At 34.9% G+C, this 26,702-nt stretch overlaps 4 protein-coding genes across 9 annotated transcripts; 3 read left to right on the plus strand and 1 right to left on the minus strand.

The window, feature by feature from the left end:
* Window positions 1-19: 19 nt before the first annotated feature.
* On the minus strand, window positions 20-5,891 carry LOC130806714 (uncharacterized). 2 transcript variants are annotated; one of them, XR_009040363.1, is made up of 4 exons: window positions 4,951-5,890; window positions 3,136-3,669; window positions 2,840-3,053; window positions 20-529 (listed from the first exon to the last, which is right to left on the minus strand). XR_009040363.1 is itself a non-coding variant. In XM_057671904.1 (3 exons), the coding sequence occupies exons 1-3, from the start codon at window positions 5,686-5,688 to the stop codon at window positions 2,943-2,945; spliced, it is 1,383 nt and encodes a 460-aa protein (XP_057527887.1). In that variant the 5' UTR covers window positions 5,689-5,891; the 3' UTR covers window positions 536-2,942. The 2 variants fall into 2 exon arrangements, 1 of the variants encoding a protein (XP_057527887.1); XM_057671904.1 differs by lacking the exon at window positions 20-529 and having other exon boundaries at window positions 536-3,053; window positions 4,951-5,891.
* A 612-nt stretch (window positions 5,892-6,503) lies between these two features.
* LOC130806657 (50S ribosomal protein L6, chloroplastic) lies at window positions 6,504-10,340 on the plus strand. The gene is made up of 3 exons (XM_057671818.1): window positions 6,504-6,626; window positions 7,782-8,075; window positions 9,796-10,340. The coding sequence occupies exons 1-3, from the start codon at window positions 6,607-6,609 to the stop codon at window positions 10,130-10,132; spliced, it is 651 nt and encodes a 216-aa protein (XP_057527801.1). The 5' UTR covers window positions 6,504-6,606; the 3' UTR covers window positions 10,133-10,340.
* Window positions 10,341-11,208: 868 nt separating this feature from the next.
* Window positions 11,209-14,590, plus strand: LOC130806621 (phospholipase A1-IIdelta). Of its 2 annotated transcripts, XM_057671770.1 has the most exons (3): window positions 11,209-11,818; window positions 13,389-13,484; window positions 13,695-14,590. In XM_057671770.1, exons 1-3 carry the CDS (start codon window positions 11,305-11,307, stop codon window positions 14,429-14,431), a joined length of 1,347 nt encoding a protein of 448 aa, XP_057527753.1. In that variant the 5' UTR covers window positions 11,209-11,304; the 3' UTR covers window positions 14,432-14,590. The 2 variants fall into 2 exon arrangements, with proteins under 2 accessions (XP_057527753.1, XP_057527754.1); XM_057671771.1 differs by lacking the exon at window positions 13,389-13,484.
* Window positions 14,591-15,553: 963 nt separating this feature from the next.
* LOC130806223 (sec1 family domain-containing protein MIP3) lies at window positions 15,554-25,693 on the plus strand. Of its 4 annotated transcripts, XM_057671221.1 has the most exons (9): window positions 15,554-15,792; window positions 15,887-15,994; window positions 16,098-16,184; window positions 18,176-18,319; window positions 19,041-19,190; window positions 21,520-22,008; window positions 23,096-24,598; window positions 24,678-24,746; window positions 25,390-25,693. In XM_057671221.1, the coding sequence occupies exons 3-9, from the start codon at window positions 16,137-16,139 to the stop codon at window positions 25,516-25,518; spliced, it is 2,532 nt and encodes an 843-aa protein (XP_057527204.1). In that variant the 5' UTR covers window positions 15,554-15,792; window positions 15,887-15,994; window positions 16,098-16,136; the 3' UTR covers window positions 25,519-25,693. The 4 variants fall into 4 exon arrangements, with proteins under 4 accessions (XP_057527204.1, XP_057527203.1, XP_057527206.1 ...); XM_057671220.1 differs by lacking the exon at window positions 15,887-15,994; XM_057671223.1 differs by lacking the exons at window positions 15,887-15,994; window positions 16,098-16,184 and adding an exon at window positions 18,832-18,945 and having other exon boundaries at window positions 15,633-15,792.
* Window positions 25,694-26,702: the final 1,009 nt, after the last annotated feature.

Genomic DNA, 26,702 nt, shown 5'->3' on the forward strand with positions numbered 1-26,702 from the left:
TAATAATGTTATTTCATTATAATGAAGGGTGCCAATGATACTTTATAAAAAAAATAATATTTTATTAATTTATTACCAAATTAGAAAAAATGATACTTTATGAAAAGTAACATTCATTTTGGGTAGCAAAAATCCACCCTTGAAACTTTTTTTTTTTTTTTTTAACAAATTTTCATTTTTATCTTACATAATTTTGTAATTTTCATCCATTAGTATTTGAGAAGGGCAATTCTTGGGTATATCTTTTGTACCTTTCTAATGAGCCATCAGCTTTGAGCTTGAGTTTATGAAAATAATTTTTTTTCCACATACAACAATTTATGAATGTTTCCCTTAGTTTTTATTCTCAAAATGATCTAATATAATACACAACTACAATGAATTTCCATGTTCCTAGATATAAAACATGGAAAATATAAATTAGTCGGTACGCCAAAATAACTAACAGGGTGGTTGACTCGGCAATCGCACCGTCTTCATATGTAACAATCATAAAAACCCAAGATCAATACGAGAAGAGATTGCCAATCTGCAGTATAAAGAACGAAAAATTAGCACAGGCCGATAACAGTAGCAAGAGCAGATAACAAATCGGCGTAAGGCAAAATTGCAAACCTTACAACCCCCATGAAACGAAAAGGAAAACTAATTGGCAAGAGACGAGGAGGAGGAGATTGATAAACAAGACTGTTTTTGAGATATCCAATTTCTATGAGGCCAAAGATCACATATTCACATCTAAGATTCACAACTAGAATTCAAAATAGAATTATTGACATTGTTGGGGAAAACCAAACGACATTGTCCTTATGGCCATGAGTTGATGGAAGGATATATGTCAAGAAACCAACTAAACCAAAAACTTAAGTTGACAATTGTAGTGCCAACATGTTATACAGTGTATCGCGGGAGCTACAAGTATTGATGCAACATATGCCCTACTCATATATGACGCTAAATATTCAACTTGAGATGATAGGGGCGGATGAGATTTGAACTCACGACTTTTTGTCACGTTGACTTATGGTACCATGTCAAGGAACCACTTAACCAAAGCTTAAGCTAACAATGTAGCCCCATGATATGTTATATAACGATGCATCAAGATTGACTAGCAAAAAGACAACGACTCAATGATTAGATCTTATTTTGAATAAGTACTTCCTGAGTTGGGCTATCCCGCTTGTGTGCCTACTGTTTCATATAGCATTAGCTAAAGATGGCTCAAGACAAGAAGATCCACCATGTCCTATCTCCAATCTCCATACCAGTTTAACACTGTAATAGAGAGTTTATGTAGGAGATTAGGGGTAGTTCAGCAACCTGACTACAATTTTAATCCTACTTGTGAGAAGTTCACACATCTAATGTTTGCAATTCGACCTGTTGAAATTCAACCCGAGACCCGAATTGAAACAAACCGAAATACTAGGCTTTGGATTTCATTGTTGCAGCAAATTGGTGTAAAGATCTGCTTCAGCCATTTCTGAGGAGATTCAAGAAGTAGATTTGATGTCGGATACACCTAAGGTATGTGGCACAATGGCTTGTAATTTAGTGAGTGATTATGCATTTTGGATGATTGCAAGAAGATTTTGAAGGACGATAAAAAAAATTAGATCGGCAGGCTGGCAGCTATTGTACAAAGAAATTGAACTCATTTGTGATTCCTAATTTCAGAGTTTTTCACTTTCCCTAGTTTACCTCATTCATTTTTGCCTTCTCTATTTTGATTCTCGGAGTGCAGAGAGCATAGTGCAAAAAAAGACCGTATCGTAAAGGTTTTCAAATTTACCTAAATGGTACTACCTGCATCATAAAGGTGTAAAAAGACCGTATTTTAGGCCGATCAAGCGATATTTCATGGTTTAGACCGATATGGCTGTACAATAACATCACCCCGTGACCACATCATCGTATCCGTTACCGCAATCGGGAACGTTACCGCATTTTTGCACTATGGCAGAGAGGCAGACTAGTCGTACCTTCTCCAAAAATAAGCTAGAGAACTAAGTCAACTTTTCCAAGAATGCAAATGAAGAAATGTAGATCCTCCCCATAATGACCAACTAGATCCGACCTCAAGATAACTTAAGGTAAGTTTCGGAAAAAAAAATTACCATTGAATAGAATTTCCTTTAAGTAGATAATAGTAAAGAATTTTTTTATAAAAGGTAGCATTCACCTAATTTGCCAAGTTGCCATATATGCTACTTCAACCTCTGCTTTACACCCCTTCCTAACTCATCAATCCTTTCAAATTTTAGTACAATCTGAATCAAAATGCTAACGTCTACTTAATAAGCCCTTTGTAAAACATGCCTTTCAAATTAGTTGGCGAGAAATTTAAACCCTATTCCCAATTCATGCCTACAGATCCACCAACAACAGCTGAAGGCCTAAAGGCAAGGCTTGCAACCGAACCAGTCCACCGCCACTAAGTTTGATAGTATGTATATTTTTAAGAAATTTTTCAAAATTCACATTGTAGAATGAATGACAGTAACTACATGGATGATGGTTAATGACATGCTTTTCACAATCAACAATATCAGTAAAAACATGAAACCTTTGCAAATAGCCCATGTGCAGGGGCGAATCCAGAAAAAATTTATTACATGGGCCAATATTATATGAACTCTCATTGGCACGGTGTGATTAGCTGAAAACACCTTTGTCAAAGCGCATAGAAAGTTGTGGGTTCAAACAATGAACAGCAGTTTAATATATTACTTAATTTTACATGACACGGGCCATGGCCCATGCCAGCCCGGGTCTAGATATGCCCCTGCCCATGTGTACATTGCAGTAAATATACGACAAGAAAAAAACATATTACCTAGGTGACGCCACCAAACAGTGTTTCATAACGGTGCTGTACATGATTTCCCACCACTAGATCTCCAACAAATAGGAGGAGCTATTCAACAGTGTTCCTGGCATCAAGTATCCATGGCTATCAACTCATTAACGCCGCATTGCCTTATGTCGATGACCATTGATCTATTAAAGGGATGCATTATGTCACAGCATTCACGACGCGGTGCCATCACCTAAAATGAGACAAGTCTAGATGTCAGCAAGCAAGGATTAAGCACAAAAATAGACAAAATAAATCCTCAACAGAAAGTATACCGGTCCAGTGCTACGTGGTCGTTTCTTGGCAAACACCCTTATATCTTTTAGCTTGTCCATAGCAACATTTCGGGAACAATTACGAGTACTATGCCGTCTATATTTGCTCCAGACATTTCCAGTTCCAGAAGCAACATCCTCTAGAAAGAAAACCACAGGTCTTTTACATGGATGCTGAGGGTATTCCCTCGTGTCAAATACATACTGGCTAGCAATATTGATGCCACGTCTCCTCCAGGGCGTAAAAGTTCTCTGTGATGCAAGAATATCCGGGAGAAGTATATTTCCTTCGAATACTTGAATAGCGTAGCCCCAAGCAACTGAAACGGTCAAATTACTTGAGTGATCATAACAAACAGTTTGCTGCAGAACTCTGCCAGAATCGACACGCGCAGCCTTAAAAAGATGCTGCACAGCCTTTGTCCGGTTCTTCTTAGGAAAAATGGGATCCACAAGCTCCAAATGGTGAAGAGATATTAAAGGTGACAAGGGGTGAGCAGAAAGCAAGCCGAATAAGTCACCTCTAACATCCACCTGATAAGTTAAATTAAACACCCATTTCAATCAATTAGCTTGTTATCGGAATCACCTTCACTCTGAATACTAAAAAGTAAAATAAAAAATTAAAAAAAAAAAATTCCTCATGGTAACCCTGAATTATCGACTTTTCCACGTGGTAGACAAACATTTTTCTAATCCATGTGGTGACCTAACCTTCCAACTTTTCCAAATGGTAGACAAAAGGGAAGTGTTTTTGTTAACTTAATGCTATTTTTCCCCGAACATAATGACATTTTTTTCAAAAAATAGATGTCATGACACCCTAATTGGCCACATATTTCATAATCCAGTCGAAATAAGTACTTAAATTAACCAAAAATTTAATATTTTGTCTACCACATGAAAAAGTTGGAGAGGTCATCACATGGAATTTAAAAAAAAATGAAATATTCAATACTCAATGATATATGAGCATCAAACATCAAGCAAACAAGTTAATTTAAAGAAAACCCATTCAATCAACTAGCTTGTTATCCCGGTCACCTTAACTCTAACAATTAAAACAAATGGGTTATTCAAAACTCAATGATATATGATCATCAAGTCTTATGCCATCGACAATGTCAAACCGATCAAATGAATAACACAAATAAAATCAAAAAGAAAAGAGCAATTTGAATACAAGTCTTTGGCTCATAAAATTTTAGCCATTATATGCATTCCCAAATTTCTATAGTAAGCATCCACAAGACTGAATAGCTAGTAACTGATTCAAGTGGTTGATTTGACTAGTTGATTTTATCATCTTATTTGACCCAACACACTACTTTGTGCAACTTGTTCAAATCGGTTGATTTTGTCCCGGCAAGCTCCCCAAATTAGCCGAGTTACCAAACACTAACATTAACTAATTTGACCGTATAAATCATATATCACCTCTAAGGCTCTAACCACGTAAAAACCCAATAAGCCAAGTTACAAACACCTCCAACATCTAATAAAAGTATCATCCGATTAAATTAGCAATCTAAAACGAAAAAGGCCAGCCCAGATCATTTGATTAAAAACCCTCTTAATATTTATGCTCTTAATATTTATGCAGACAAAAATGACAGCCGAATCGAATGCAAGATGAGTGTTGGACACCCCTATACTAGTAACCTAGTGTTCGAGCAAATCATGGGTCGAGTCATTTGATTAAAACTTCTACATAACATTAAATGTGTAATAACAATCGAATTGATTCAACACACATGCAAAGACGAGCATGCGTATCCTAGATTCGCCACCGGAAAAGAGAGACAAAAATCAGACCTGATGAAAGCCAGGCTCCCGAGTCAATTCAACACCAAGCTCAGAAATACAAGAAGAAATGCGATGATCACTCCCATACAAATGTGGGTAACGCATCAAACAAGAATCCATAACCTTACACAAAGCTTTCGCCAATGGCGAACTAATAGCAAACCCACCACCCCCATAAGCCATACCAAAACTCATCCTCAAATTCTGTTCAGAACTCTCAGAATTACTACCAATATAATACCATTTTTCATGATCATACTTAGACAAAACACCCACTAAATTTTCCTTAAAAAATACGGTATCGTCATCCCCGAAAACAAACCATCGAACATTAGGTTCGTTACGATCGACAACTTCTTTGACAATACGAGCAACGCGAATCGCAGAGCGATGACCGCGAGGAAAAGAGTAGGGAAATCGGGAAGTATCGGAGGAGATAGAGTAAGGAATTGGGGGAGAGAAACTAGGGTTTTTATCGAGGAAGAGAAGTGCCCTAGTAGAATTAGGGGAGTACCAAAGGGAAAGGAAAGGGAGACGATTAGGGAAGGAAGATGAGGAAGAAGCTATAGAGAAGAAAATGTGATGAAGAGAAGTGGGAATGGAAATGGAAGAGATGGATTCATGAACGAAGGTATCAGTATGAGAAGGGATATGGTGGAAGAGAAAATGGCGGTTGATGAGGTAGAAAGTGGAGATGGAGAACGTGATTATGAGGAAGAGTTTTAAGCGAGTTGTAGGGATTTTCATGGCGGAAATTCTTGTTTTAGGGTTTTTTGATGGGTGATTTTGGATTGTAGTTAGATATTGAGCTCCATGTTTGTAATGGTGTTCTTGGCAGCCATGGATGAAAGCTTCGGTAATTCATGAATGAAAAGGAAAATAATTTGGTGAATCTAGACGTATTATACGAATCTAGTACAATACATGTTATATGTACTAGGATGTCTGTCTTTTGATAGAACATAGAAGTACTTCTATCATTTTTGTCATTATTCAAAGGAAGTTAATTTCTTTCAAAAAAAACAAAAAAAGGTAATGGTTTTGCATAAATCTTTGATAAGTTGGAAAGAAAAAATTATAAGTAATTTCTAAAATTTTTAAACTTATTTTAACAAATGATTAATGAATGTATGAGAACTTTGAGTGAAAATAAGGTAGAAATAGAAATTATGTAAGGATCAGGTCATTTAACGATTGAAAATGAAAACACAAATTCTTGTAAAAGTCGGTCTTTTTTCAGAATATTTTCTCTTATTTAACATGATTTTTCATTTTAATTCAGTCATTTTAATATTAATAATACAAATTTTTTATTTATTTGCTACAAATAATTTCATTTTTAGATTATTATTTAATAATTTAATCTTTTATTGTTATTTTACTGTCAACATAATATTTTATTTTATAAAATACTTCGACCTTTGCACTTGCTATCAACATACCTATTAATATATTAACAACAATAAAAACAAATGTTAATTTAAAAATTAATTCAAAATTGAAATTATTCATTAAATGCTTAAATTATTAATGTAAATTTTTCTTTAAAAAAAAGTCATAAACACCCTCATCCTTATTCCTCAATCCTCACCCCTGGTTCTATCCAAAACCCACCCTCATCTTCTCTGCTGCGTAGCTCCCTCCATTTCTGAGCTCTCCTTCTCAATGTCTCTCCCTCTCCCAAGGTTACGCTCCTCTTTTTCTCTATACATTTCCTTTAATGGTTCTGTTGTTCCTAAACTATTATGTCTTTTGCTGTGTTCACTCTGCCTATGAGCTTCATTCTTCAATTTGTTGCTTCTACATTTACTTAATACCTGCATTGTTTTCCGAATTTCAATAATGAACAATTCCGATAATCTTGAATAACTTTTTATTGTTTGAGTTTTCAACCAGGTCGTGGATTTTACATTTATGCAGTTGATAATTGATTTTGTATGAGTTTTTGACCAAAATTGAGGATTATGCGGTTGATTATTCAAATTCTGTCTTTTTTGTGTTTGTATTTGATTTCGGTAATGTCTTTCTGGTTTTAGTTTTTAGTTTGGGAGAGAATCGGGTCTTGTTTCAGTTGGGGCAAATACCACTATCATTGGTTAACGTTATGGGTTTGATTCTCATCTGGCTTTCCCCTTCCTCAGACTTAGCTCGTAATCTAAAAATTTTAGTTTTGGAGATGCCAGTAGCTTCTCAGATTCTAAAAGAAAGGCTGTAGTAGTAAAACCTCTAAAAGGAATGCAAGACTTCGAGTTCAAGAATATAAATGTATATTCAAATCTTAAGCTTTGGGGAATTGGTAATACAAGGAAGCTGTATTCGGCACTCTATTGATTTATAATGGCACTTAGTTTCTAGGACGGAGTTAAAATACCCAATAATATTGGAACCCTACTTAGTTTACATTTTTTTTGAAATTTTGTGATCAAAAACAAGTAATCAAACTAAATGGTTTTGTGCATTGGGAAATCTTGCATATGCCCAGAACGACTTGCTGTGTTCGATTATTAATAGACGGATTAGGAGTGTCAATATGAAATCTTGGAGTGCTTAAAGCATAACCTTGTTGCCATGGCTTAGTTGTTAGGAATTAGGAGGGCTGAAGGGGGGAGGGCCATGAAATGTCTTTGCCCCTTTATGTTGATTGAACATTTTCATGGGCAAATTTGCGCAAGCAACTAGTGAATTATTAAGTTGGTGCTCATGGTTTTGTTCTTCAACAAACATATTGCTGTTGTAATTTTAGTTTGAAACACATAGTAGACTCATTTGCATATGCCATGCTAGTGTTCAGTAATAGATTATAAAGTCATGAACTGATTTTTGTTTCTTCAATATCTCAGCCACTTTCTAGGTGGAAAAGTTGACATAGGTACTAGTATACCCACCACTCGTGTTGGTTTTTGGAGGACAGAAATAGAGTGCAAAGAGTCAAGAATAGGAAAGCAGCCAATTGTCGTGCCGACTAATGTGGCAGTTACGATGGCTGGGCAGGATCTGAAAGTGAAGGGTCCTCTTGGTGAACTATCAATCACTTATCCTAAGGAAGTACTAGTTGAGAAGCAGGATTCTGGATATTTGAGGGTCAGAAAGGCTGTGGAAACAAGAAGAGCCAATCAAATGCATGGACTTTTCAGGTATAATATGTGTACATTATTAATCTCACGTGCCGAGTTACAGAACGCTAGATTAATATTTGTACCATAGTAGCACACAACTAGACATTTACTTCATATAGCATTATAACCTGGAAACAGTGAAGCAATCCTAATTTAGTCGTTAATATTCCTAGCTCCTTGGCCATAGTTCTGTCAAACTATAGTCTGTCTAGTCTTTGGTTTCCCGCGTCATTTGTAATTAGGTTTTAGTCAAAGGCTGATGAATCTTTTTTGTTCCATTAGGGCTCCATTGCTAACTATAGGTTGGATTTCAAAGTGTTGGCTTTTTTTAATTCTCAGCGAAGCAAAGCAATAATTTGTCCTGGATTCTTGAAGAACAAAATGAAAAGGACTGTTTATTGCAGCTAGTTTTAGTCACTCCTTACTCTAATGCCCTAATATGGATGCCAACCTGCCCATTGATTTTGCAACATCATTTTTTATGTCATTGTTGTATTAAGTCCCATGGAAAATATAGAGGGATGAACATGAGATTTTTTTGTTCTGTGTGTGCTATTTGTGCTTCACTACAAAAAACATTGATAGAAATTGAAAACGCTAGTGTAGAAGCCCAAGCATGAGATATTCTGTCCATGGATCATGGGATAAGGTATTTAGAAAATTACAACTTCCAATTTTTTCCCTTAGTATTCCCTCCTATTTTAATCAAATGTCCCATTTGTTTTTTTGGCACTATTGACCAATCATTCTTAGCATGTATTATATTCTCAATCTATGAGCTGAAACATAGTCAAGTGGGATCTTGTTTAATTCCTCTCAATGTAATTTTATTAACCAAACTTTTTATAATTTTTAATCAAATATAGTTAGAGATATTTATGATTGAAATAATGCATTGAAAACAAGTGGAAGTAGGCACATTTGATTAGAACTGGAGGGAATACTTAGTAGTTCTTTCCGTGTTAGCATGTCTATACTTTTCCATGTCAACCATAATGTATGTTTCCCCTCGATTTTGTTTGATCAATGGAATGGAAATTGTTAAAGTTTTGTAGGAATTCACAGATCTCTATTTGAACTTCCCCCTTTGCTCTGCATACAATTTATTTTCGCTGCAACATCAAAACAATTGTCCACCTGATTAGAATCTTGAATATCTTTCTTCAAACATCGCAATAACGGAACCAAACTGTCCCTCCTGTAAATATTAGTCATCACTCGTCACTATCATTTCTTTGCCTGCTGCGAATTTTGAGTGTTGAGGCCTCTCATGAGTCATGCCTGCTCACATGGGGCTTCATCTGCCCAGGTCCCAACTTTTCCTAGTTTCTTTGCTCAAAATATGTACTATACAATCTCTTGCTCCTGGTTTCATACTCTTTGCTGATGAACAATGGTTTTCCCCACCTGGTTTTCATGCTCAAGATATGTTCAGATTCAACTTTTTTGGCACATTTTCTTTGCTGAATTCGTCTTTCCTTTCTTCCTTTTCCAGTTTTCCCAATTGAAATAAATTCGCACATTCAATTGCCTTGTTTTCAATCGAGAACCATAAAAGAGTTGACAACGGCTTACTTTGGCATCCATTGCCTCACATTTCAGCTTGTCTTAGTGTGTGTCGTAACATAACCCGTTAGTATTGTTAGGGATGGAAAAATGATTGCTATTGATAATTGTTCGGCTTTTATCATTTGACCTTATCTCAACCTATTACTACTGGACTCTTTCATTTGCTCAGGACCCTTACAGATAACATGGTAATTGGCGTCTCTAAAGGATTCGATAAGAAGCTTCAGTTAGTTGGTGTTGGGTATCGTGCTATGGTTGAAGGGAAAGATCTCGTATTAAGTCTCGGGTTTTCTCATCCAGTAAGGATGGCTATCCCAGATAACCTGCAAGTGAAGGTGGAAGAAAACACCAGAGTAACCGTAAGTGGACGTGATAAATCTGAAGTTGGTCAGTTCGCTGCAACGATTAGGAGCTGGCGACCTCCGGAACCATACAAGGGAAAAGGTGTAAGATACGTAGATGAAGTGGTGCGTCGTAAAGAAGGTAAAGCCGGAAAGAAGAAATGATACGATATCATCGTTTGTTGCTGGTATTCTCCGCTGTTCTGCAGCCTTAGAAATGATGTTGTACTTGACAAAGAAAGGAATTTGTGTCTAGTCGCACATTTTTGTTGCATTCTTCTGTTGTATCAATTGACTCATAGTAATTAGTAATACGTATGTTCTTATTGGGTTAGTGATCCAAAAATTTAAATTTGAAAGAACAATTCTTACATGAGAACGTTTCATTGTGAGATAAGTTTAAAAATAGCTTTTTTAAACAAATAATATGTTTTTTAATATATCCAAAGTGGAATATTAGCCTAATTTATGATTATCTTACGGTGAGACAATTTACATAAGAATTTGTGAATTTGAAATGACAAATTCTTAGCTTTACAAATGTTGTATACTTCTATACTTGTATGAGATAGTCTGTTTATGGGACACGTTTTATACATAGATTAATAGTCCAACTAATACAAAGTATGATTATATAAATTCTCACTTCCATTCTACTCCCCTCAGTTTAACATCTACTTTCTCCGTCCGTCCTTTTAAATTTGCAAAATAAGATTATCTTGTGGTTCAAACTCAAAAGTCAAAACGGACGGAAGGAGTAATACAAAGCAAAGCCAACACTACATTTCCTCAACTCAACTATTGCTAAAGAGTAAGAACAACTTTAAGGAACGAATAAGAGTATGTTAGTATTCAAAAGTAAATTTGAAACTTAGTTGAATTGGAGGTAGAGATGTTTAAAATAGACCCGATGAATCGATATTTATCCAATCTTGTAACCGAACTCAACTTATCCCACTTCAAAATGAATTTGAAGTTATGCAAAAATCAATATGGACTCATGACCCGATTTTAAATTAACCCAAGACACATGATGTAAAATTAACCCAATAACCCGATAATCCGAATAAACACCTTTACTTCTAGCGGGTGTACTAGAAGAGCAAGAATACAAGTAGTATAGCCAACACTACAGTTCTTCAACTCAGCTATTGGCTATTGCTAAACCAATATGACAAACCTATCACTATCAAACACGAATAATGGAAACAAATCAATCATAAATAAAACACCAAAAATGAAATCCAATCCAATCCAATCCAACCATTTCATTATCTCTTTTTGAAAACTAACTACCATTACACACCACTCTTAGCTACTCTATTTCCATTTCCTCCATGGAAGATCAAACCCAAGAGCTCGGACTCTCCCAAGAAGGTCCCACATGGACCCAACTCTTAGGATCCCACAATTGGGATTCTCTCCTCGACCCACTTAACGACCAACTCCGCCGTCTAATCCTCCGTTGCGGCGACTTCTGTCAAGTAACCTACGATACCTTCATCAACGATCAAAATTCTTCTTACTGCGGTGCTTCCCGTTACTCCAAGTCTAACCTTCTTGAGAAAACGGCGTTTCCTGGTGGTTACGATAACTACGACGTCGTTGGGTATTTGTATGCTACTGCACGTGTGAGTGTTCCTGAGACGTTTTTGTTGAAGTCTTTGTCACGTGAGAAGTGGGATAGGGAGTCTAATTGGATTGGATACGTCGTCGTTTCGAAGGATGAAGAGAGTAGGAAATTGGGGAGAAGAGAGATTTATGTGGCGTGGAGAGGGACTATTAGGGATTATGAATGGGTTAATGTTCTTGGTGCTCAACTTGCTTCTGCTCAAACTTTGCTGCGTACCGGTAAGAACTCATATACATGTTGTTTGATCGATCCCAAATTGTCGTACGAGATGGTCATATTGTGAAACATACCTCATAAATAGGCTAACCATGTGAATTGTGAAAATGTCAATTTCTTATTTTGAGGTTGATATGTTCGAAGAGTCTGTTCAAAACAGACTTGATGACATGATATTTACCTGAACTTAAATTCGAACTCGACTTCACAATGAATTTAAAATAATGTAAAAATCAATTTGTACACAAGACTCGATTTTGAACCGATACAAAGTTGACCTGAAGACCCGAATGAACACCTCTGAGTCAGTTTGATACATGTGTTTGTGTTGAATCATGTAGTCACACCGTGAAATGCAACTCGTAAATAGGCTAATTGACGCAAATTATGAAAATATGAATTTCTTATTTTGAGGATGATATGTTTGATTAATGTGTTTGTGTGGAATCATGTAGTTACATACTGTAATTGATGCAAATTATGAAAAAAAAAGGATTTTCTTATTTTGAGGATGATATGTTTGATTAATGTGTTTATGTTGAATCATGTAGTTACATGTGAAAAGCACCTCAGAAATAGGCTAACTAATACAAATTATGAAAATAGACTTTTTTTTTTGAGGTTGAATGTTCAATTAATCGGTTTGTGTTGAATTATGTAGTCACACAGTGAGGCTAACTGATGCAAATTATAAAAATATGGATATCTTATTTTGAGGATGATATGTCTGATTAATGTGTTTGTGTTGAATCATGAAGTTACATGTGAAACGCTCCTCCGAAATAGGCTAACTAATATAAATTATGAAAATGTAGACTTCTTATTTTGAGGTTGAATATTCGATTAATATGTTCGCATTGAATTATGTAGTCACACTGTGAAACGAACCTCATAAAAAGGCTAACTCATGCAAATTATGAAAATATATGGATTTCTTATTTTGAGGTTGTTATGTTCGATTAATGTGTTTGTGTTGAATCATGTAATCACACTTTAAAAGACACATCATAAATAGGCTAACTGATGCAGATTATGAAAATAAGGATTTCTTATTTTGAGGTTGATATGTTCAATTAATGTGTTTGTGCTTAATCATGTAGTCACACTGTCAAACGCACCTCATAAATAGGCTAACTAATACAAGTTATGAAAATATAGACTTCTTATTTTGAGGTTGAATGTTCGATTAATGTGTTTGTGTTGAATTATGTTGCAACACCGTGAAACGTACCTTATAAATTGACTAACTAATGCAAATTGAGAAAATATAAACTTTTTATTTTGAGGTTGAATCATGTCTCTAATTCTATTAATGTTTATAAGAATACAATGATTGGTTCTATTCACGTCTAAAGATTATTAAAATTTTGATTCTAAAACATATTATATCATAATAGTATTTATTAAGATATTCAAAAAATTAAAATACAAAGTAGAAGAAGTGTATTATGGAATTAATTAAAATTTACATTTTTTCCACAAGAAATTCAGTATGATTTATATTTTATAATGAAGCTGGGGAAAATCAAAAGTTTGGTCCTAATTTATTTTCATTCTACCTTGTCTTGTTAGTTCCGCAAGAGCACTTGACTTCTCAACCCCGCTTCTTTCAACGCATTGCAAACCTATTTTGCTCGTCTTTAGCATGTCCCTGCCTTCTTAAAAAAGGTTAGAGTATTCGCCCTTACTTTTTCCCTAGTTAAATTACAGCCATTAAAAGATCAAATTCTACACCATTCCGTCAAGTTTAAGATATGATCATGAGGTTTCAATCATTCAAACTCGCCTTTTAAACTTTAAATGTCTGTGCTTTGTGTCAAATTTCAAATATCTAAATCCGATATATGAAAATATAACTTTTTTTTCTTATTGTATCAGACAAAAATGAGAATGAAGACAATGACATCAAGAATGAAGATGAAAATGAGTTACCCAAAATCATGACAGGTTGGCTAACAATATACACATCTGAAGATCCAAAATCCCCTTTTACAAAACTTAGTGCAAGAACACAACTTTTAACTATGCTCAAAAAACTAATTGATCAATACAAGGGTGAAACCCTTAGCATTACATTTGCGGGTCATAGTTTAGGAGCAACACTAGCCATTGTAAGTGCATTTGATGTTGCTGAAAATCTAACAACAAAGATTCCAATTTCATGTATTGTTTTTGGATGTCCTAAAGTTGGTAACCAAACTTTTAAGACGAGATTTGATTCGTACCCTAATCTTAAGGTGCTGCATGTGAAAAACGTGATTGATTTGATTCCTCTATACCCTTTTAAGCTTTTGGGGTACGAAAATATAGGTACTGAACTCGAGATTGATACCAGAAAATCGCAATTTCTTAAGGAGTCGAAAAATCCTAGTGATTGGCATAACTTACAGGCTATATTGCATGTTGTGAATGGTTGGCACGGGTCGAAAAAAGAGTTTAAGCTTGTGAATAAGAGAAGTGTTGCTTTGGTTAATAAATCTTGTGATTTCCTTAAGGAGGAATGTTTGGTACCTCCATCTTGGTGGGTTGAAAAGAACAAAGGAATGATATTGAATAAGGAAGGGGATTGGGTTTTGGCTAGTCCTGAAGAAGAGCCAACTCCTGAATTTGATTAGTTAGCAAGTACTACCTGCTTGTTTTAAAGTGAGTCTTTTGTATATGTAACAATTTTTGTTGTATGGTTGTATGTTTTGTATGGTAAATAAATTATGTTTATATGTTTTCTTTTTATGTCAATAATAATAATAATAATAATAATAATAATTGTGTGGCAATTTTTTTTTGGAGAAACATTTTGTTTGATGAGCTCACAATTGTTATTTTTATAATATATAATGTGGTTTTAATTATCATTTTAAGCTGATGATTGGAACCTCATGATATGTTATATACTCTAATACACTTCTCACTTAAAAGCCCTTTTATGTGGTATCAGAACTAATGTGACAAGAGCCTACGGGTTCAATTCATACCCACCCCTCATTTAAACACCAATTTAAATAAGTTAAAATATCAACTTAAGCTGCATAAAACACCAACTTACAAATATTAACTTGATCAAGTTAAAATACTAATTTTGATAGGTTAAAATATGAACTTTAATAGTTTAATAACTTAATAGGTAAAAACACCACTTAAAATGCCAATTCTAACTCTTAAAACGCCTACTCCAATAATAAAATATCTATTTTAAGACTTAGAATGTCTATTTTAATTATTTAAAGTTTGTCAAATCTAAGACTTAAAATGCCTAATTTAAAGTCTAAAATGTCTAATTCAAGCTTTAAAAAACAACTTTAAAATTATTAAGTCGATCTTTAGTGATCGCAGGTATGCCACGTTCTCAACAGAAGATGATTTGCTCAACAAGCAATTACTATGTTGGGCGGCTCAAAATCAATCCATAAGAGAAAAAATAAAAGAAATTAACAAAATAAACTAAGTTTTAAACTTATTTCAAAAGTAAGCGTGTAATTTTCAAACTTGAGGTTTGGGACTGTTCGCAGTTACGAACTGCGAATAAGTCAAAACAGACAAAATAGTTGTTCGCACTTACTAATTGTGAACAGCTATTTGACCTGTTTTGACTTGTTCGCAGTTAGTAATTACAGCATGCTGCACGATCAAAATCAACTACGAACAACTACGAATAACTATTTTGTCTTTTTTGACCTGTTCGCAGTTACTAACTACAAACAGCCCCAAACCTCAGATTTGAGAATTTCACGCTTATTTTTTAAATAAGTTTAAAACTTAATTTATTTTGTTAATTTTTTTTGGTATTTCAAATTTTCCCAAAATCAAAAAGAAGATAAAGTGCTTCGTCAATGAGCCCGGTCCATGAAATCAGAATCCAGCTATTTCTCTCTCCTTTTACTCCTCTCCCGCAATTCTTGTCGTTTCCGACTCTCTGATCTTCTTGCCGTCGATGTTCATGTTCTCACTCCTCTGAGGACTGAAATTAGTTCTTCTCCAGGTACTATGTTCTTCTTCTCCATCAATTTTCTCCGGCAATCATCAATCTCTAATGTTTATGCACAAATTTGAAATTTAAGTTCAATTTTTTTCAGGCGTCAAATTATGGATCATGAATTAAACAATCAATGATGTCTCTAATTTTAGTATTATAGAACTCAATTACTGCAAAGATTTTGAGCTTTATTTATTTTTCTGTTGAGGTGATCTTTCTAAATGGCGTTTCGTCTTGATTAAAATTCTTAAATTGGACGAAATGTGTGATGTATAGTATATTAAATTTTTGTTTTTCTGATTCTATGGTAGGATTTATTGGCATTGTTAGTGCGAGGCTTTTTCAAAATCATGTCTACGGTTAATGTAATTAAGTCATCCTTCGAATCCATACACGAGGTTATAACTCAATCTCTCTTTTTTTTTCTTTTTGTTATTGTTTTTCGGTATCATTTTCTGGGATTGCGTGGTTTTAATTGGTTTTTGAGCTAAGAAATTATTTGCACTTGGATGGCGCTGCATCAAAGATATTACAGTAGACTGTATCAAAGAGGCTCAATAAATCCAATTGTAATTCTTATTCAAGTGAAGTTGGAGATGATGTTTGGTATCAACTACCAAGGTCATTCTTAAGCAACATCATTGTTATCACCAATAAGGATAAAGTTGCGTAAGTTGCGTGCATTTAACTTCCCAAATCCCGCCTAGGTGGGAGCTAATTAGTGGCATTGAGGTAATGAATTGTATACATATGATTATGTATTTGGAAGACGTTAATGGTGGGTGTTCAAGAAAGTCTTGTACTGTATGTCTAGTGACACTTTACATAACTAAATCACCTTGCTCATACTTTTTATGCCTGATGCCATGCCATTGCCTGGTTGAAAGTGATTGTATCAAGTGTATTGAACATTTGTAGTGTGTAAAGAAAGTCTTGTACTCTATGAATACCTTCTTTTCTTAGTGGCAGAAACAGCTTCAGGAAATATGGATTGATGATACTTAATAATCAGTAATAGATACTGATGATAAATGCCTATACTCCTGTGAGGGGTTTTATGTAAGATGGTGAGGAGAAGACAAATATTAGAGAAAATAATGTTCCCTCCTTTAATTCCAATACTAAATTTCCATTTGCTTTTTGGACACTATTCGTCAATCAATCTTAAATTATATTTTATTTTGAATCTATAAGTTAAAACGTAGTCAAGTGTGATCTTATATATCCAACAAGATATGACCACCTAATTTCAGGATTCACAAATATTGAGAAAAACCAGTTAAAACCAATATAATTAAATAACTTGGAAGGCGCATGAGTGGAAAGAAATATGTAGTATTTAAACTTACTGCTTGAAATGGTAGAAAATCGAATTGAATGGAGAAGAAGAATCCATATGGACGATTAGTGGAAATGATCTATTGGTTCATGTAGCCAATCCCAATCTTTTGGAAGGCTTTGGCATTATGTTTTATCTTTTAATTATGTATAATTAGAGCTTTTTTTTTATTGATGAAGAAAAACTTTATTAGAGTTATAACATCTAATTACAATACTAGGCAATAACATCTAATTACAGTAAAATATTCCAATCAGTTCTACCTAAATCATTTATAGCGAACCCATAAGGTTGTTAAGTATTTATCCTTATCCCAAAAAACATCTAATCCAAGGAAACCATCCTTGAAAATGCACATTGTATAACTAGAGCTATTAAGAGTTGCATTAGTGCATTGGATAAAGTGCAAAAAGCAAATGGAAACTTAGTGATGGAAGAGAGGGAGTATTAACAATTGACTAATCACTTAAACAATATTAACAATTGACTAATTGCTTAAACAATAAAGCATTTAAAACATTGCTATCCTATAAGATCAAATAAGCATTGTTGGGATAGTTGATGATTTTTTTTTTGTTTTAAACTATGTTGTAGGAACGATTCTTATTGTTTTATTTTCACAAGTAACTCTCCCATTTTTTTTTTACTCCTCAATCTTGGCTTCGTAGCCAAGAGATGGAATCCCGATCAAGCACCATCACTCTTTATTTTATATGCCATGCCTCTTGGTACTCTTTTATGAATTTATTAAATAAGGATTCTTCACTTAGGGCATGTACTCCTGATCAAGCTACTACTCGAGACGATAACTGTTCATCACTTTGTGTGCCATGTCTCTTGGTACACATTTGTGAACTTTTTAGTCAATAATTTTTTTCTATGGAAATATCCAAATGTTGACTTCCCTTTTTTCAAACATAGCCTACAAATAAATGCCACTAATTTTCATAGATGGACATTGCCAGTATAGTTGCTGAATGTTGATCCCTTCCTTGCACTTCCGGCTACCTTTAGTTAGTTCTTTGATGTTTTTTCTTGACTTAAATGTAGATATCGGACCAACTCCGAGAGGCAGTTGTTTACCTCGATGCTGGTTGCACTGAGAGTTTCCAATTTCTTGGTGCATTCTCTCTGCTGTTGGAACATGGAGCACGTGCTGTTTGCTGCTTGGAGGACATGTCCCCACTTGACATGGTAAGAAATATCTTACCTCTCGCTTATTTTGTAACCCATAACAATTTTCCTGAGCATGGAAAGCTGCTGATAGTGTTCATGGGATGATAGACTGCTGCTAAATGTCTTTATTATCACCTCTCATATTCTGATAGGTTAAAAGGAAAGCCACGGCATACAAGTTTTCATATTAAGGGGCTCGTTGTATAACTAAATGCTGAATTAAACTGAAAAATTAGTCATATGGAGCAGACCCAAAGTACAAAAGGGGGGGGGGGGGGGGGGGGGGGGGGTTGTTGGTATTCTCAAGAATGTCTTGCAAGCCCTAAGTGTACGCCTGAAGGGGAGTCCAAAACAACTAAAATCAGAAATCGAGTTTTTGTTCAGCAAGTTAATTGCTATGCTAGACACATAATCAATGAAGAGAAGAACAAAAATTATAACAATGGCGTTTTATTGTTTGCGATAAAGTAAAATATTAGTGCTCGTTATTTTTTAGAACGGCATTGATGTATTGTTTACTGATTGCATAGTTCCAAATAAGTATGGCCGCAAAAGTTTAGCTTCCGGTGGTTGCTGTGTTTGAGTATGTATGAGTTTTTTGTGCTGTACGTTTTTGCTCGCACTTCTTTTCCTACCTATGTAAGGTACTGATTTTTTTTTTCTTGAATTGTCACCCACTTACTCCAATTAATCTACATTTAGGTGAAGGATATTGATGACTTTGCTTATTTTTCTCTAGATTGCTGATTGGAATGGAACATCAGGCTCTGCGACAAAAGTGGTTATCATGACTTCATGTCTTTTGAGTGATGTTCACCGCTACACATTACGCTGTCTTGCTGCACAGCCTAGTATTCAGTGGTGTTACATATTCACTTCTATCTCAGAGGTTTGTGTCGATTGTTCTTCCTCTAACCAACTTCCAATATTTCTTTTAGAAATTCGTGTATATAGCTTAGGTATCAACTCAATAAAGATTCATGTTGATACTTGGTAACATAATTGCAATCTTTTTATTTATAAATTCAAATGGCTGTAGATGTGAAATTTTTTTTGACCGCAAGTGCACGGTGTACGTGTAGATGTGGGTCGAACACAAGGAAGTTAGGACAAAGAACTCACTAATTTTACTAACTATATTGCTTGAAGAGCAAAAAAAAAGATTGATTGCTTGTTGTCTAACAAACTAAGAATGCAATGAAAATTGGTTTAAAACTATATGATAAAAAGATCTAGAGTGTTGGAAATCCCCTAAATTCTTGTATTATCAAACTCCTATCAATGTCTATACAATGTCAGATTAATTATGTGATTAAATATGATCTTGCTAATCTCAAACTCTCGCTCTATTGATTAACTATTAGATTTAGACCCTATTAATTCAATTCTCACTCGCTAGTTTTATTGAATGAATTAATAAGAATTTAACCAAAATTTACCCTAAAGCAAAGTTGATCCTAATCTCACACGCTAGTTCTATTGATTAGTCTAATGAAGCATATTTTATTTAGGGTTATTTGCACAATTTAATCATTTTAATCCTAATTTTATAAGCACATTCAATAATCAAATCATACTTGAATTCTAGGTTCAAACCCTAACCCAAGAAAAGAGATTTACTCACTATTCATGGTGGAGATAATAAACAAAGACCCTAGGATGATACTAAGCATAATAAAGTATGATAATAATGTAACTTACAAGGAAAGCAATAATCAAATGATGCGGAAACACAAACAATGATTCAAGAGACAATTAATGAAGAACAAGGCTACTTATTTTCAAAGGATGATTACTAAGAACAATTAAGTTTGCTAATGAAAGGTTATATAAGAAATTAAATGACAAGGAATTAAATACTAGAGAAAGCTTACAATTAATCTTCAAATGGAATGCTTAATGAAGATACTTAAAAAAAGCAAAAAGATGAACTAAAGTAAGAACAAAAGAAGGAACCCTAATAATGAGGGTTTAAAAGCTACTTATACTAATCATCCTTTGACCTAGAAAATTTAAGAAAAATTAAAGAAAACCGCCGTAAAAAGGAAACGCGTGCAGCCTGATTGACCTGCCGCCGAGTCGGCTGCCACAAAAGGGCACCAACCGCCGACTCGACTTTTGCTTCTGGAAAAAGGTGTTTTTGGCAGCATTGATCGCCGAGTCAGCTGCAGCTTACACTCCACCCCCGCCTAGTCGACTTCAGGCTCTGGAAATTTCTCCTTTTTCTTTCAATTGCCGCCGAGTCGTCGAGGCTCAAATCTCCACCTTAGCCGACTCGAATTTTGAGGCTGGAGAAAATATCACATTGAAAACTTGATTTTGGTCCTTTGCTTGATCTTTACTCACATGGCTTGGCACTTTTAACAGCTTGATCTTATCTTGATGTCCTACAAGTACAACTAACCATACATTTCACGAAAACAACTCAAATGTGTCATGATAAACTCACTTTCTCAGGAATTGGCTATGAAGTACCAATTGGAGCAAATAAGCTATAAACGACCCTAGATCACCACTAAACAACCAGAAAGGAGCATATAAATAACCACAATAAGTGCAAATAATTGCACGTATCAGCTGTTAAAACCCCTCTACCAGTTTGTGACTGATGCTCATTTTGAGGAGCACTTCATTTATATTGCATCCAAATTCTAGCCATGGCGTTTCTAAACCAGAAACTAAATTGAGTCAGAATATTTCTCATAATTTTTTACGAAGCATGGCAAACTTAGTAACTGTTTGTTTCTGCCTTCTAATTTGTTGATAAAAATTTCTGTTGACATTTAAAATACTTGTAGAAACTCTCCTAATTGGCATGCCATCTCTCATTTGGTGTTTCAGCTAATCAATCTTTTTATTAAATACTTCCTCTTAAGCTCTCATGATCAAACGTTTCCGGCTTTGAAGACTAGAGGAAGTATTAGTATCTAGACACATAGCTTTCTGCTGATTCTGAATGGTGCTCAGAGCGGTGTGGTGAGATGTGCATTGGCCTGCCTGTCTGCCTTTGATTTTTTGTTGTATTTAGTTTTTCTGTGAACGTTACCAAACTAAAAAAAAACTCTAAATCAGATTATATTTATTTTTTGTATTCTATTTTTTGTATTCTTATATACGAAGCAAATTACCTATCCGAAAAAAATCTCTTTTAATTGTTCTCAATTGGAAACTCGTCTGCTTCATGTGATGGAAAAAGTTGTTATGTTTCTCATTCTCAGGTAGCACACTCAGCATATCCTGATTCACCTCTTGGCCCAGATGCATTTCGTGAATATGAATCCTTGTTAATACAAGATTATGAAGAGCTTTCAAATAAACATAAGACAAAAGTCAAAGGGTCGGATGAAATGAATATATCAGAAAAGTTGGCCTCTGAAGAAGAAACTTGGGCTCAACTTGATGACAAAGACATTTCTCACATTGCTGCTGGGCCTAATGTCTCAAGCATGTATGTAGATAATGCTAAGCTGAATGAGCAAAAGTTGGTTGTTTCTGTGCAGCACTTCCCTATGATATTTTGTCCCTTGTCGCCAAATTTCTTTGTCCTACCTTCAGGAGGATCTGTTGCTCAAGCTAGCTTATCAGCTGAGAATGAGCGTTCTCTCAGCCCTGGGTTGCCCCCACTAAGCACTGGGGTAGCTGATGATGGTGAAGATGTTCCTGGGGCAACTCTTACTGCCCATTTTCTTTACCACCTGGCGTCTAAGGTAATATGCTATTTCATTTTTACTTTAATGCTTGTTCTGTTGTGGTCCATATTACTTTTCCTTTTCTGGGTTCTGTATTTGGCATTTCCAACTTCAATTAGTTTACTTGAGCAGAATACTGGTTTGCTTAATCTTTCATTGAGATAGCAGAAATAGTCATGTTTAGGCTATGAGAAGTTTTTGTATTCACCTTGACTTGTTATCTCCACTCTTGACTTTAAAATGACATCAAACTGTTCCAATATTAAATTCTTCCTTTCCACGTTTTTGGACTTCTTGCAAGTTGCTACTTGCTAGCCATGCTTGTGTCTGTATCACCACATATATATTTTTTTTTTGGGATGAGGAGTAGGGAGGTGTGCTGAATTTTTGCTTACTTTTTGATGAATAGATCATGATGGCAGCTGCAGAAATAGAGTTTTTTTTTTTTTGTAATACGAAGCTCTCGTTTGCAGATTTGCATCAGACTAAAATGTGATGAGTGGTGCTTTTAAGTGCTTCACATATGAATTAGCAATACTCTAATTAGTTCTTGTTATAAACAGTGGTTGATCCAGAATGGTAATTAGAGGGTGGGCCAATATGAATTATCTTTTGCTAAGAAATAAATCTAATGGCATGGGTGTATTATTGTATAAAACTCTAAGAAGGGGCTTAAATGAAGATAGCAGGACTGAAATTGGGAGATGTAATTGTAAATTTTAGTGTTTGAAGGACTATGTTTTTTATGTTTTATTTTTGATCACGGGGTAGGCTAAGGCAAAGGGAGGGCTAAGTGAGAATTACTAGGAAAGTGGTCCAACTAAAACAAGACGTGGTTCTATTGAAAGGACTAATTTTACTACAACTTTTGGATATAAGCATTGACTTCTTGTTCAAAAACGTCGTTTTAGAACATTAGCATACATCTGACTAGAAATATAGGTACTCTGCAAACAATAAGAAAACATATATCTATAAACTTATAATCTTTGTCAATGTTGGGTGGCATTGCTACTTGAACTCTAGCATTTAGATTTTAGACATCTTAAATATTATATGCTCCTTGTTCCTTTGTAATGCTTTCTTTTCCTGCCTTGATTTGTAGATGGATTTAAAACTGGAGATATTTTCTTTTGGGGATCAATCAAAAACTGTCGGAAGAATTTTGACAGACATGTCAAGTCTTTATGATGTGGGTCGTCGTAAAAGATCAGCAGGCTTGTTATTGATTGACCGTACCCTGGATCTCCTGACTCCATGTAGTCATGCTGATTCCTTTTTGGATAGAGTATTTTCTGCTTTGCCTCGTAGAGAAAGATCTCCATCTTCTTCGAATACAAAAAACTCGCAACCCCAGGCAAAACCAAAAGCTCGCATACAGCGTTCGCCACTTGATTTTTTGATACCACTTGACAATATTTTCAGAGCAGAGTCAGGAGCAGAAAATTTTCGACTACAAGAAAACATTGAAAATTTTCTTCGTGGATGGAATTCCAGAAGTTCTAATTCAAAGATACAGGGCCTTATTGACCTTAGCTCCAAACTTCAAGATGAGCAGTCCTCTGACTCCATAAAGAATATGTTTGATGGATCCTTCATGGCTACAGAAAGTTTCCATGGGACACCTTATTTGGAAGCTCTATTAGGGAGACGAATAAAGGATGGCGCTGTACTTGTTAAGAAGTGGCTCCTAGAAACTTTGTGCAAGGAGAATATATCCGTGAATGTTAAGGCTCGATCGGGTTCTGCTACGAGGTCTGAGTTGGAACCTATAATAAAAGCGCTGGCAAAAGGTGACGCTTCTTTACTTAAAAATAAAGGAATTATCCAGTTAGCTGCTGCTACACTGGCTGCTCTGGATGATCTACACCGCAACAAATGGGATGCGTTCATCAGTGCAGAGAAAATGTTGCATGTTTCTGCTGGTGACACAAGTCAAAGTCTTGCAGCTCAAATAGGTGATTTGATTAACAAAAGTTTTTTAATCAGATCTCATGGTATAAAATCAAGTTCCACCCAAGGTTTAATCTCTGTCAAGGATGCATTACTGCTTACAGTGATTGGCTACATTTTAGCGGGTCAAAATTTCCCCACCTCAGGGTCCACTAGCCCTTTCTCTTGGCAAGAAGAGCATTTGATGAAGGAAGCCATTGTTGATGCAGTTTTTGAGAACCCGGAACTAGGGGAACTCAAATTTGTACATGGTCTTGCACTAGAGCTTGAAGCATACCAGAGCAAGATCAGTTCAAAGGAAAAAAAGGCGACAAAAGATTTATCGATTGATGATTTTGATGATGATGATTGGGGTAACTGGGGTGATGAAGATGCTGATAGTAATAAAGAGCAAGGATATGATGATATGCAGCTCAAGCTGGAGTTGCGTGACAGGGTTGATAACCTTTTCAGATTCTTATACAAGTTATCTGGTTTAAATAGCAGGAATGTACAATTAAGGGAAGGTCCCTTTGGCATTGGAGGCGATTTCTTCGAAAGTAAAGGTCTTCTGTACAAGCTACTATTGAGAGCGTTAGAAAAATACGATATACCTGGATTGGAGCATCACTCTTCAGCTGTGGGTAGACTTTTTGGAAGATTTGGTCTTGGCCAGGTAACAATAAGTGAATATTTAGAGCATAAAGAAGAATCCGCATTGTTTCGTATTCATTATTGTATATTGATTTGTGCAGGCAAAACCAAGCTTAGCGGACCAAAATGTTATCCTTGTTTTTGTTGTAGGAGGCACCAATGGGCAAGAGGTTAGTAATTTGCTATATTTCATTCAATACACTGTTATTGTATTTTAAACTTCTACAAGGTGTTCTGAAAGATATTTGAGTTGCCCCCCGGGTGGACCTTTCTGAGGCTGCAAGGGGCCGGCTCCCCTGAAAATTTTTGAGTCATTATATAAAAGCAAAATGTGGTATAACTATTTCAATAAAAATTTAGCTTAATGGTTAAAAACTATATTTTGAACCAGTGGTTTAGGGTTCAAATCTTGGTCCCCGAGTTTTTTTCCTTACATTTTAACTTTGCCCCTCTTCCCCGGGCTTGCAGTCGACATCATCTGCTTGTGGGTTGCTTAGGTCTGCTATGTGGCTTCTAAGTTCTGTAGTTATTTCCATTTTGATATCATTGCTTCAGTGTATACAACACAGTCAAAAATCAAATAAACAAAACCATTTTGAACGTCAAGCTTTTGTCCTATCACATCATCTAATACATTCATGTCTTTCTACCATCTACACTACCCTCAAGATTTTTCCTCGAATTGTATGCTATTTTGAAATGGGTTGATCCGAAAATATTGTGTTCATCGAGTATTTATTTCATAGATTCTTCCTTGCGAATTGAGACAATCCTTTGTGCATTTCCTGATCGACTTCCTTTACGTCTCTGCAGGTGCATGAAGCATTCGAGGCATTATCCGAGAGTGAGAGGCCAAATATAGAGCTTATAGTTGGCGGCACAACACTTCTAACCCCTAACGACATGCTTGAATTACTATTGGGAAACTCTAGTTACTTCTAACCTCTGTAGAAGCCGACTTTCCCTCCCCCTTTCTGATCTCAAGTTTACTACACACCTGTACAACATTTTTAATTCCCGTTCTAGTTTTGAAGGGCTTATGTAAACATATGTAAAGTAAATACTGTATTTAATTGTACTATTTAGAATTTTTATATATTGTTTGAAATTATGAGTTGATCTTGTCGTTGAAAATATTTTCTTTTATCTTTGTGATAGAAATTTAATTCTTACTAATTCGATAAATTATGAACTACGCATAATATTATCTCTTCTTTAACATTATCCTTGCCTCAACCTACCCTTGAATTTTATAATTTGACATAAAAATTATTAATAAATTATATTATACTCCGTATATATAATATTTGTATGGTTGTATTTCTCAATTTCTTTACACAAGAGGAGATTTATAGATTGTTCTAGTGGTTTTCTTTTATCTTATGATAAATGTTTAATTCTTAACATCTATAAATATAATTAGTTTTGCGTGTTTGTAATAAGAGAATTTTAAACTTAATAGGTCAATAAAAAAATAAATTAACTATTTCAGCTTATTTTATATGAGATTGTCTTATTATTTTAAAATTTTAAATGAGCATTTTTATAAAATAAATGTATATGAGCTAGTCCAACAGATAAAAGTATCAATTATGAACTAGTTACTATTTGGGCTTCATCCTTGATTTTGTCCTGATTTTCTTGCCTTATGTCGACGACGACACTATCCCGATTCACCTTCATAAGCGATTAGTCAAAGTGTGGAATCATTAATGAATGTTTAGATAGAAGTAGCTGTACCAATTAATATACCCAAATTTTTAAGGCATGATAATTACTTCAAGAAACTACTTGTAATTTGTAATTTATAATTTGAAATTTAAAATTAGGGTGTGTATATTTGGTCCCATTTATAGTCTTAAATCAATATAGATTTTAGATTCGCATTTTGATCTAATTTTAAAAATTTTAGCTTAAATCGGATTAGACTGATAAAATAATAGATTGAAATGCTATTGTATTATTGTTATTATCACAATTAGAATAAGGGTGGAATGCTTGATATAGGATTATTATTATTTTTATTATCGTTCTCGGTATAATTTAGGTTCATTCGATTCGAACTTAGATCGAATCGGGATAAATCTAGGTCAAATTGGGACCAGATCAAATAAAACATGTCTGCA

Source organism: Amaranthus tricolor, chromosome 2 (assembly GCF_026212465.1).
Source record: "Amaranthus tricolor cultivar Red isolate AtriRed21 chromosome 2, ASM2621246v1, whole genome shotgun sequence".
NCBI lineage: Eukaryota > Viridiplantae > Streptophyta > Magnoliopsida > Caryophyllales > Amaranthaceae > Amaranthus > Amaranthus tricolor.